We start from the raw sequence: 13182 nt of genomic DNA, 5'->3' as shown, positions 1-13182 counted from the left end.
CGCAGCCTCAGATTGCCCCATTTCCTCCACGTATGACTGATTGACCCCGCCATACTCATCGCTTGCTTATGAACACACACGCGCACGTGAGCACACACACGACACGTGTGCACAAACACACACAGATTCACGCACACACACACGCATGCACTCATGCCAGGGTTCACAGTAAACACAAAATCAACCCCATGGTGTCTCCATTTTGGTCACGTCATTATACCTGAAGATTTAGATTTTTTCTAAAAAGAAAAGAAATAAATACCAATCTACAAGCTCATAAGGATGTGTGCTTGAGATCAGCAATTGTTTTGCTATTTTTGTCCAATCAATCCACAACGGACAATCCCAAGGTCCCTGTCAATTGGAACGAGCGTCTTCAAAGAAGTCCGTTTCTTTGAGGGGTGTCTTATATCATACAGTCCGAACACTTGTACGACCACACAATGACATGAACCCCTCACACAATGGACTGGTCTCTCCTCCACTGTCCACAAGGACAACATGTCTCACACAATGGACTGGTCTCTCCTCCACTGTCCACAAGGACAACATGTCTCACACAATGGACTGGTCTCTCCTCCACTGTCCACAAGGACAACATGTCTCACACAATGGACTGGTCTCTCCTCCACTGTCCACAAGGACAACATGTCTCTATATGTCGGTTGATATGAACAAATCGCTGCACCTGAGGCCAGAGCCAACGGTCTGACACAGATGCTTGTCTGGCACCGCTTAATCTCTCCCTGAAACGTCATCGCCCGCCCCCCTGACACACACACACACAACAACACACACACACACACACACACACAGTCTGATGGCCTGCCCTGGCTATGTTGAGGTGTGTTCATGTGTGTATGTGTGTGCGTACGTGCTCGTGTGTGGAGGGGGTGGCGGTGCAGTTTGGTGGGGGTCAGAGGTGGGGTTGCGGTAAAGGTCACAGGGCTAGAGGTGACACTGGGTGACCTTCCACAGGCCAGTGACGGACGGTGTCCCCCCCACCCCCCCCCCGTGACAGTGATGAAGAGCCGTTACACATCAGGTCACATCCAGGGTGCTTGCTGGCCAATAGGGAGATGGGACAACCAGAGTATAGACCAACCAGACAGAGGGACAAGATGGAACAACCACCCAAAGTAGTCCAACCAGACTAGACAAGATGGAACCCACAGTAGTCAACCATCGACAAATAAAGGAAGAGGCCTCTTCCAGCTCTGGGGGAGTGTGTTCTCCATCGCTCCTGATCAACGAACTGCAGCAGCCAATGAGGCATCTATATTTTTTATATCTATGGGGACAACCACCCAGAGTAGACCAATCGGTACTGTACTTAAGTACAGCACTCACCATCATCAGGGGTTGGATTGGGGGTTAAGTCCCTGCATGCATCATACTATACTTACTTACTGCACTGAAGTACAATTTGGAGATATTTGTACTTGAGTATTTCCAATCTTCAGAGCGGACAGAGGGGGTGAGGGGAGGGGGCAAGACTCATGGTAGGCGTGTGTGCGCGCGTGCTGTGCGTGCTCTGCAAGACTAGTCCACCATAAGAGACTATATCAAAAAGAATCCCAATTACTGAACAACCACTCCATATAGAACTCTGAACACTCCAGTGTCCATTGGAACTTTCCTCTTGCCGTCAAATGTCATCTGTCTCACTGGTACGAACACAGAGAGTAGAGGGGAGATAGAGCACTCGCCCCTCTCTCCCCCCCTCCCCTCCGACCTGCTCACCCATCCCAACCACTCTGCACCCCCTGCGATGCGGTTCACCACGCACACTCCGTGACCTTTCCTATATTTCAGCTCGGGAGAAACCAGGCCCCATAAATAATGTTACGGTGGGATGGTAGTGGTGGTGTGGGGGTGGATTTTGGGGGTGGGTGGGTAGGGAGGTGCAGTACGGTGTGGGGGGGGGCGTTACACAAAAGGCCCCGTGACAGAAATGCACTGTGAGTAATATGTAATACACACGGAGCCTGATTGATTTGGACCCCGGCAGACACCTGCATTTATCTTTATTCCATCATCCGGGGGTCCCATCAAATAAGCGAAGACCTCTAGCAAGGGTTTATGAGACGAGACGGGGGCGTGATGCATGTGCGTGCGTGCGTGCGTGCGTCTGTCCCGAGGGAGTGCGTGTCTCTGTATGTCCTCTGATTAAGATATACCAAATCAATGATGTGCAGGAGGAGCCTGTTATGTGCACCACCAGGCCAGTTCTGACTGATTCAACAGGGACAAAATGGGGGGAAACACAAAAAAAAGATTGAGCATGAAATCTCACGCCAGCAGGCCCCATCGTGCTGTGATGTGTCAGTGGTTCTAAAACCTTTGAGCCCGTGACTCAAAATAAAAACTATAGATGTTTGCCCCGGGAACCCCAAACTAGTGAAAACGGCACGTCTACAAGATTGGCAAATTTCCTTATATGAAATCGTTTAGATCTTTATTGTATTTATTCATTAGCCTATGCAGAAATAAATCATTGAATCTGTTTTTTTTATTTGTACGTTTATTTTTTAAACTATGTTTTGAAATAATAATGATTAAAAACAGAACGTAGATAACCCAGTATTTGGGAAACTTGTGATTGTAATGATTGAACACACCTGGATGTGCACCGTAGTAATGAAAGCAGAAGAAAAGCAAGAAAGGCTTACACACTTCACACACTGTGGGATTATGGGAAGTGAAGTTCAGTATAAGAAGCTTCTCCACTTGAAGTGACTGAAGTAAATAGTTATGGGATATTAGGGATATTAATACAAATTGGGAATACATTTCTTACGAAAAATTTTCTTCACCAATGTGTTGTAAGGATGTCTACTAACATATCCACATTGGTTTGTATTCAACTGCCCTAGGGGAATTTTTGACAGCTGCTGAAAGTTGGGGCATCAACAACCAATATAAGGCAAAATGTTTCTAAACTTCATTATGCTTTAAGTAGCATGTGACGTGTCAAACTAGGGTTTTTTTATGAATCCATTCCAATCATTATTTTTGCACGAAAACACTCCCATCGGCTAAAAACGGCCATAGCCGACATCACTTTAATGTGATGAGGTCATCACAATTGGGCACATTTGGGCAAGTGTCTATGGCCGATTTTAGCCCAAGCAGGAGTGTTTTTCGTGCAAAACGAATGCTTAGAATGGATTAAGAATCATCAAGCATTTCCGGGGGTCCCCAGCCAAAAACGTTGAGAACCCCTGGTCTATAGGGGCCGACGAGAAAGACGACAAATTGAATTTTTGCGATGCCGATTTTAAACGACTTCTCGACTTCTTACGTGTTCTGTATAGGCATCCGACTCCAACATCCTGTTTCATGGCCTTTTCAAATCCGAGTAAAAAAAACCAAACGACATCATTCAGGAAGTTAACTTCCTCTCCGAGGGCAGTACTTGAAAGCAATCACAGTATCCAGTACAGTATCGCGCAGCAGCAGCACTATGGCTGCGGGCTCTAAGAGGGTATGAGAAGTCCATGCTTTTATGGACACCGTCACGGTGCCAAAACAACAAATACAAACTCATACGGATGTTGATATACAGCCTGTCGGCCATTTTCTCCCTTTCTGTTTTTTTTCTTTTTCTTTCTTGCCTCCCTACGGCTGTGTAAAACAATCAATAGCAAGGGCACATTAAGGTCTGGGTCGTATACTTTATTTATATAAGGCAATGACAAATCCTTATGATGCAATGGTTGCTTTTTTTTGGGGGGGGGCGATGTATGTATTACTGCACCAAAGAAATAAATATTAAGGTCCACAGGGAATTCAGGGCCGGTGTGTGCGTGCATGTGTGTGTGTGCACGCGTGTGGGGGTGGGGGTGTTGGAAAGATTGACGGAACAATGAGGAACGACAGGCCTGTTGAATCCATCACGTCAACCTTTCAGAAGAAATGTGCCTGCTATTTTGTCCAGTTCCTTCTGATTCCGCTTTTCATCTAATGTTCCTGCACCCCTCCCCCCCACCAACCCCCACCCCCCCCCCCCCCCCTTCACTTAAAAGCTCAGAACTTTTACATATACGGTGCTGCTTGTTTCAGCCACACCCAACGTAGAGGACCATGCAGGTCACAGGTGGCTATAGGATGGAAGGTTGTGGGTTCGAACCCTGCATGTCTGGGGTCGACGACAGCAAGGGCATGCTGGTCGCAACGGGTTCAGCAAAAATCAAATGGGTTCAGATCTGAGCCAAGTCTGCAAGGAGGCGCGTCTGAAAGCCTGTCCTGGACGGGGTAAAAAAAAAAAAAATCCAGGGGTGCGCAAGTGAGCAGTTTATTTCAACCGACCTGTGTTGTTATGACATAATAACTCCCACGCGAGAACAATTATTTCCAATAAAACACACCGTAAAAGTAATTTACCGTATGTCAGCATGCAGATTTCTATTCAGTAGTGGCTGCTGGTTGTCCATGTTAACCATTGTAAGAGAGTTCCTTATGTTATGTGTGGCTCTGCAAATTAATCTGCCTAAGTGCACCTGCACCTGGGGCTGAGGGGTGGGGGCATTAAAAGTATGTTCACAAAATGTACGGCGTGCGTATACAAATGCAGAGCAGACGTCTTGTGTGTGTTTAAAAATGCATCCTCTCCCTCAAGTGCTCTCCAACATTGTAAGTGGCAATCTTGTCTCTTGGTCCTAATTCTATAGTCTTTAAACTGCATTGCAATGCCGCACACATGCACACACACACACACACACACACACACACACACACACACACACACACACACACACACACACACACACACACACACACGCGCACACACAAACCCCCCCCAACATGATGTCATCAGCAGCTTGCCTGCTGACACGCTTTGAAAATGTTCAAATCCTAACGGTAACATGTCATTAGTCCGAAGGTTCATTGGTCCGAAATTTACTATCCTTATCTCTAACCCTAACCTAAACGCAAGCACGGGAGCAAACCTAAACCTAACCGCAAGCACGGGAGCAGTGCATGTTCGGACAAACGGGACTTCGGATCTATGGGTCCCCCAACCTAACATTCAGTACATTTTCTGTGGTCTGGGGTTTTCTGGCTCAAACAAGTGCTCTGATTTGCCAGTGGACTATGATATAACAGTCCACAAATCCCATATATGACAATTTGTCCAGCAGATGTTTTGCCTTGTTTCCATTGCAGCTTAAAAGGCTTCAGAACACACCAGTCTATTGGCCATTGCACTGGCATCCAACCTGCCTTGGTGGAGGTCTCCGACTCATGGCCGTCTGGTAATACTGCATCCAACCTGCCTTGGTGGTGGTCTCGGACTCATGGCCGTCTGTAATACTGCATCCAACCTGCCTTGGTGGTGGTCTCTGACTCATGGCCGTCTGTAATACTGCATCCAACTGCCTTGGTGGTGGTCTCTGACTCATGGCCGTCTCTAATACTGTGTTACTCCAACACAGATCCAAATTGACTCCAATTGAAAAACAATTAGGGGACATTTAGACCAGAGACCAGATTTGACAAATGTCTTCTAAATCATGACAGTTTTCTGAAAAACCCTACAGTATGTTTCTATGTCAGTAAAACCCTATGTTTCTATGTCAGTGGTGCTCAAATTGTTTCATGTCAAGGACCCCCCCCAAAAATATGTAATTGGGCCGCCGACCCCCATCTTGAAAACATGTAGTTCCAGGGACACCCCATAAACAAAGATATGAGTTAAAAAAACGTTCGCTCTGAAAGAATATTTATTCAAAGTTTTGCGACACATTTTCAAAGATTAATTTTTTTTTGCAAAAGTATAACATAAGGCTTAAAAACACCAAGAGAGGTTCCCGTCCTGAATGGGTCAACGAGACCTCGACTTTGGTTGGCACCTGCATGGACGAGGTTTGACATAACCCAATGTCATCTCGCCACGCTTTGCCTCAACAAACTGACCGCACGATGTGACCACGCCAACCGTCCCCGTCCCGTCGGGGGGCCACGCCAACCGTCCCGTCCCGTCGGGGGGCCCAGCAGCAGCAGCTGAAGGGACAACGAGGAGGAGGAACCAGGTTCGGGGTCCCCCCCCTCCTCCGCACGCCCGCCGAGTCCCGCTCCGTCCCCAATCCGAGACCCCCCCTCCTCCTCCCCCCCCCCTAATAGGATTCCTCAAAGCTTGCAGATGGATGGCAAATCTAGGCGGTTTCATCTACTAAAAGAGGGGCATAAATCATGGACGGAAAGGAAGCGGGGACGACGCGAGGGGTTATCGCCAGCCTGCCTCCCCTCATGAGAGCTTTGCATTAAAGCATTAGTGAAATTAATTCATCTTTCATAAGAGGTTTGAGCAGTATCTGTGATCTATGATAACAACCAATTTCTCACTACGGACGGAGGGAGAGCGACCGGCGGCGGAGGAGGAAGAGAGGAAGAGGAGGAGGAGGAGGGGACAAGAAAAAAAAAGAAAGACAAAAAAAGAAAAACATGGGATCCTGATAGACTACACAAATCTACTCTTTTTAAATGGCCTCTAACATTATCTGGAGTGCTGCTCCCGCGAGCATCATCCTGGATTCATAACCCTAGCGGGAAGGACGGATAAATCAACGCTGGTGGGGGTGGGGGGGGGCAAACTTTTCTCATCTGCACCCCTGCACCACCCCCCCCCACCAACCCTATATCACTCCCGGTCCTTTTTGTTGTGTGCATCGTTGTTGTTTCTCTCCCCCCCACACCCCTCATCCGCTCTCACCCTCTCTTAAGCGCAGAACAACGGTTTGCTGTAATCATTTTAAATGGCTCCGCGCCTCAATCAATGTAATTGGTTTTAGATCATCTTCAAAAAAATTGCGCGAGTGAGAAGACGCAGCACTGAGATGCCTGCTGCTTCACGGGCGCGTGTGCACGTGTGTGTGTGTCTGTGTACATGCAAGTTTATGCACATCTCTGCTGTCTTGTTGGGAAGAAACCACTTAACTCACTTAAAGTGTTTCAGGAAAAAAACGTATATATTTTTAAACAAAGCAATACTGCCTCGTCAAAGTTAGTGTTGTGACTTTATATGTTGTCAATTACTTCCATGAGAGGGGGAGAAGTGGTGGAGTTAGTTGCTTTAGAAGACAGTTTGAGGGTCCAATGGAGTTAGAGTTTTTGCCCCTAAGCGTTTATTACTACTTTTCCATTGGTTCAATATTTTCTAAACACCACAAATAAACATACAAATAAAATCAAAAATCAAAAACCAAAAAAACTCGGGTGGTTTTCCTCCAGACAGCATACATGTACTGTAGGTGTACAGTATGTGTGTGTGTGTGTGTGTGTGTGTGTGTGTGTGTGTGTGCATGCGTGTGAGTCGAATGTTTATATGAGTACATGCAAGTTTATGCATATGGGTGTGCGTGCGAGTGTGTGTGTGTGGGGGGGTCGTTCTTGTGTGTGTGTGTGTGTGTGGGGGGGGGGGGTCGTTCTTGTCTGTGTGTGTTGTGTGTGAGTGCGTGTGTGAGTGTGCGTGTGCGTGCGTGTGTGTGAAAGACGGAAATTGGGGGACGTGTGTGTGTGTGTGTGTGTGTGAAGGAGGCCGTATCCATCTCCTTTGCATATATTTGCGGAGGTGGTCGCCGGAGCATGGTTGACAGATGAGCGAGGAGTGCAGGGATGACACGGGAGGGGAGGAGGGGGGGGGGAGGGTGAGGGGAGGGGGGTCTGGTGGTCTTTATTACTATATCAGAACGGTCTCCACTCAGCGCTGGGCTCGCCCTCGCTCAGCGCCCCGGTGGAGGAGGGGGGGGAACCACGGGAACGGAACAACAACACAACCCAACCACGGCGGAGAGAGAGAGAGAGAGAGATTGCTCCACAGGAAACTCAGCGGACCAGGGAACCCACTTTTGGTGTTTTAAACAATGTTACACTTTAGCTATTGAAGAGAAAGCAGATCTACAAGTTCATAGTGCGGCACAGAGTGCTGCGCTACGAGCTTGTAGGTCTGCTATTTTTTGAAAAGTCGTGAAAATGTTGGCGCAAATCTTTGAATGTATATTCTTTCAAAGCGAACGTTTTGAACTAGAATCTTTGCTTCTGGGGGGGGTGGGGGGGATCCCTGGAACAGCTTGTAGGTCTGCTATTTTTGAAAAGTCGTGAAAATGTTGGGCGCAAATCTTTGAATGTATATTCTTTCAAAGCGAACGTTTTGAACTCGAATCTTTGCTTTCTGGGGGGGGGGGGGGTCCCTGGAACAACATATTTTCAGATGGGGGTCGGTGGCCAATTACATACATTTTGGGGGTCCTTGACGTGAAAATGTTTGAGAACGACTGACATAGGAACATGTGTTTTTTCAGAAAACTGTCTGATCTAGAAGACATTTGTAGAATCGTCCTCAGGTCTAAATGGGCTGAAGGAAGGAAGGAAGGAAGGAAGGTTTTCGCTGTTTCTCCAATCAGATTATTATTATTATTAATTTTTTTTACTATTCAACTCAGCCAAGCGTTGGTTGGATTTCTTCTTCTTTGGTGCAGAGGGAAAAAGTTGGACTGCAGTAAAGCAATTTAAATAAAAATAAAGGAAGAGAAGAAACAAAACAATAAACAGGACAAAAATAATACCGGGGATAAACAGAAGCAGAGGGTGCGCCCGCTGGCCTAGCGGTCCAGGCGCATGGCGCATGGCGCCACATACTGTATATGCTCTGGCCTGACAGCGCGTCGCGTGTTCGAGTCCGTTCATGACGACCTTTCCTGCGTGACTCTCCCCTTCTCTCTCTCTCTCTTTCCTGTCAATCCTCACTTGAAACTATAAATAAAGGCAGAAAAGCCAAAAAAAATATAATCTTTTTCATGGTTTATGAAAAATCAATGAGAAAAATGGTAAAAGAACTTCCATTACTGTACATTTCAGCAGAGTGGATGTCGGGACAAATCTAAACAGACCCTGCAGTTAGAATGCTTTATGGGGGCGGCGGCTTTTTAACTTTTGTTGACAGAAAATTAATTATCGTTCCCAGATTTATTTTTTCCGGTGTGCTATTTTTCAATCAGGATTATGCAATATTAAATTGATTCCATAAAATGATTTGTGCGGTGAGAAAAAAAAAAGAAAGGGCAATAAATAGCACTGCCAAATTGGACTAATTCAGCAACTTTATTTACTTTCTATTGAAAGGTTATAGGGCCATTTAGACCTGAGGCTGATTAAAAAACAGTTTTCTGAAAAACCTATGTTTAGATTTTAGTGGAGCGTTTTCATGTCAAGGACCCCCAGAATTATCTGAAAACATGGGTGCGTTCGGAAATACCACACCAGAGCGCACTCGCCTATTAGTTTGCATTGCACAGTGTGCTCAGTGTGCTATTTCCGAACGCGCCCTATGTTCCAGGGTGAGTTAAAACATTCGCTCCACATTTTCCCATTAATAAAAAAAAATAGATCTACAAGATCTACGTGCTTGTAGATCTGCTATTTTTCAATAGCTATACAGTATAACATAATGCTTAAAAAACACCAAAAAGGGTTCCTGCCCGGAATGGGCTAATGACACTTTTCACCTCTTCATGTCTTCACGCCCGTCAATCCAAGTCGGCCAAAGCCTTTAAAACGGACAGCTGTCGTCCGTGCGTTTCGACAACACGGTGGGCTGACCAATCACACGCCGGTCCCCGTCATGTCGGGTCAGCCAATGGGAGTAATGAATTAAGTGTCAGGATGAGCAAACGTTCACACACCCACCTCTGGGAAGTAGTCTGGGGAAACTTCTCCTTCTCAGCATGGGTGTGCTTTCTAGTGTGTCCTGAGCTGGCAGCTCTCCTTCCCAACCACCTTCCTGAACTTCTTGGCTATATGGGGGGGGGGGGGAAGAGAGAGAGAGAGAGAGAGAGAGAGAGAGAGAGAGAGAGACAGAGAGACAGGAGAGAGAGAGAGAGAGAGAGAGAGAAGAGAGAGAGAGAGAGAGAGAGAGAGAGAGAGAGAGAGAGACAGAGAGACAGAGACAGAGAGAGAGAGAGACAGAGAGAGAGAGAGAGAGAGAGGGGGGAGTTATGAGTGTAAGGCAGTGGTCTTCAACACATGTCCATTCTGTATTGATGTTGGTATATACCATTAGGATAAATAACTGACAAGTAAATGACAATTCCTCCACATTCTCTAATTGTGTATCTAGACTTCTTGTACATTAACATAAGCAATGCATATTATGTTTAACTCTTGAAAGTGTAAAATTAAACCAAGAGTTAAACATCTTTAAGGGTCCATTTGGTTACCAATCTCCATCATACAGCTGCGGACCACTGGTTGAGAACTATACTGGTGTAAGGGGATAAGAGAAAGGAGGTATTATTTAAAAAAAAAAAAGATTAATCTTTTTTTGAGAGTCAGAAGAAACTCCTTAATGCCAGTAGATTTGAGACTACCCCCCCCCCCCCACACCCCCACAGATTCCCTCAGACAACTGCTCCACCTGCTGGTGAGGACGAGAAACGCAGCTGACCCGATGCCAAGAAGGGCAAGCAGCAGATATTTTACAGACCACAGACACAGAGTGGCCTGTGTCCTGTTACAGGACACAGACAGAGCCATGTGATGTGGCTCTATCTGTGTCCTGTTACAGACCACAGACAGAGCCATGTGATGTGGCTCTGTCTGTGTCCTGTTACAGGACACAGCCAGAGCCATGTGATGTGGCTCTGTCTGTGTCCTGTTACAGGACACAGACAGAGCCATGTGATTTGGCTCTGTCTGTGTCCTGTAACAGGACACAGCCAGAGCCATGTGATGTGGCTCTGTGTGTCCTGTAACAGGACACAGCCAGAGCCATGTGATGTGGCTCTGTCTGTGTCCTGTTACAGACCACAGACAGAGCCACGTGATGTGGCTCTGTCTGTGTCCTGTTACAGGACACAGACAGAGCCACGTGATGTGGCTCTGTCTGTGTCCTGTTACAGGACACAGACAGAGCCACGTGATGTGGCTCTGTCTGTGTCCTGTTACAGACCACAGACAGAGCCACGTGATGTGGCTCTGTCTGTGTCCTGTTACAGGACACAGACAGAGCCATGTGATGTGGCAGTGCTGCTCAAAAAGTCAATCTGGACTTTCCTCCATAAATAATTGAGACCACGATTCTCACACGATTCTCAACATATTCTATTAAAACACCAAAAAGGGGTTCCCACCCAGAATGGGTTAACCTCAAAGTGCTTGACGTCTTAAAGTCTCTCTCTTAAAACACAAGAGAAACTAAAATGAACTGGACAGCCAACTAGTGCTGCGATTAATTCACCTCACTACCATGTGGTGGTGGTGCGCTTGCCTTTGATCTCCCCAAGAAGTTTCCTTTACTCAAATTGAAACTTCTCCAAATAATTACCAGACACGTTTATGCGTGTCTTTATATTTGGGAGCCTAGAGGGCATACAGTACAGCACGCTCTAACAATCAGTTAGACAACTGGGGATGCCCAAAAAGGAGGCAAAAAAGGCTGGCAAAGTATTGTGATGTCTCTGCTATAATTGGCGTGACATGCCTATAGCACCCTGAAAACACATACCACGATTTTGTGAGTGTAACTCTAAAATGCACCTATAATATTTGTGTCCTTGTATGCATCTCCTTTGTGTGGACATAAATAAATGGTTAAAGTGTGTGTGTGTGTGTGTGTGTGTGTCTCAAGGGGTGGACCCCCCCCCCTCCTGCCCTGTCCTTCACTGGGGGTGAACGGTGCTTAATGCTGACTCGGGTGTAATAGCGAGACGAGGCGCCTCAACATCTATATCCCCTTTTTAATTAGCGCGGTGGTCGCACCCGCGGGCCCTCTGACACGGCAGGCTGATGAGACCAGCCGTAACTGTCCAATAACCTCGCAGCGCACACACGCGCCCATTACCGCCCGCCCCGAAATCTAACGAATTAAATCCCAATATTAATAAGCATTACACATTCTAACCGCCGGATCTTTTACATTATCCTCAAAGCTAATCTTATCTTACCCTTCTGGCTCCTGATGGAAGTGGGGGAATAGCCCTGCAATAGCCTTGGGTATGTGTGTGATATGCAAGCTGGGATGTGTGTGTGTGTGTGTGTGTGTGTGTGTGTGTGTGTGTGTGTGTGTGTGTGTGTGTGTGTGTGTGTGTGTGTGTGTGCGCGCGCGCAATGAGGACCGGCTTACCTTTGAAATCATACTGCTGGATGTTTTTCAAAGATTCGTGGATAAAGTAGATACTTCCAAGAGCCTGCAGGAAGAGAGACGGGCAGTGCATTAGTATAGTGTCCCACTATCTATATCTGTCTGTATATATGTCTGTATCTATCTATCTATCTATCTCTCTATCTCTCTATCTATCTATCTCTCAATCTATCATGTCAAACGCAGGCAGAAACACATGAACACGTCAGGCAGAAGATCACACTCTACATCTACCATTATGTCTCACAACTCTGACATTGGTCTGGAAGTCATAAACCCCAGTACCGCAATACGCACATAAAGTACAGTACAGTACTACTGTATGACCAACACAACAGGTGCAAACTGCTGGCAGTACAGTAACCTGGACCAGGCCGCTGTGCTGTGATGTGCTGTGCAGCACCATTCTTCACCACTAATATGGAGAATCAATTATCTGAGCCTTTCAAAAAAATAAGGACACATTCAAATGGACTTTTTGAATGAGCAAAAGATCACCTTCAATAGGCTTAAAAACTTAATTTCCCCCCCCCCCCGGTGAACAATCGGGGGAAACTTTCCCAGTTGGGCGGACGAGCCACTCAAAGCGTGTGGGAAGGGGTGAGGAAGTTGCGCCGCCACCCCGCGAGGGGGATTTGATGCGGTTCACAGTCCACTACACTCTGCTTTCTGTCGCCCTCTTTACATTTTAGGGGCCAAACGGAGGCAAAGCCGCCGACCTCAATCCTCTCAGTCTTTGAGAGATGGCAGAACCTTCGCCTGGGGATAAATCTGCCGTTGGCACAGCCAGCCACACAACTCTCACATTCTCCGTTTCAGAATATACACAGTGCCATGCAGTGTTGTTTTCGTTGACTAAAACTAAGACGAAAAATGTTCGTCGACTACCTCTTTTCAAAAAACTAAAATGCAATTAAAACTAAGCTACGTTGACTAAAACTAAAATATACTGACAATTTCGTCGACAGTTTGTCGACAAATAAAAATGTTAGGAAGGGACTAGTGGACAAGTATAAGTCATTTTACACTTGGTTGCATGTTGT

At 46.6% G+C, this 13182-nt stretch overlaps 1 protein-coding gene across 1 annotated transcript in view; it reads right to left on the bottom strand.

Moving 5' to 3' along the window:
- inpp5a (inositol polyphosphate-5-phosphatase A) overlaps positions 1 to 13182 on the bottom strand; it is a 206581-nt gene that overhangs the window by 76182 nt on the left and 117217 nt on the right. Inside the window, 6 exon segments of the mRNA XM_083774951.1 lie at positions 5227 to 5419; positions 5920 to 6006; positions 9684 to 9703; positions 9705 to 9754; positions 9757 to 9794; positions 12122 to 12185. Of these exon segments, the coding sequence (XP_083631077.1) occupies positions 5227 to 5419; positions 5920 to 6006; positions 9684 to 9703; positions 9705 to 9754; positions 9757 to 9794; positions 12122 to 12185 (452 nt within the window).

The sequence above is a fragment of the Protomyctophum parallelum genome, assembly GCF_964188405.1.
Source record: "Protomyctophum parallelum genome assembly, chromosome: 10".
NCBI lineage: Eukaryota > Metazoa > Chordata > Actinopteri > Myctophiformes > Myctophidae > Protomyctophum > Protomyctophum parallelum.
The sequence above is the reverse complement of the archived record's forward strand: the minus strand, read 5'-3'. Positions and strand labels throughout refer to the sequence as shown.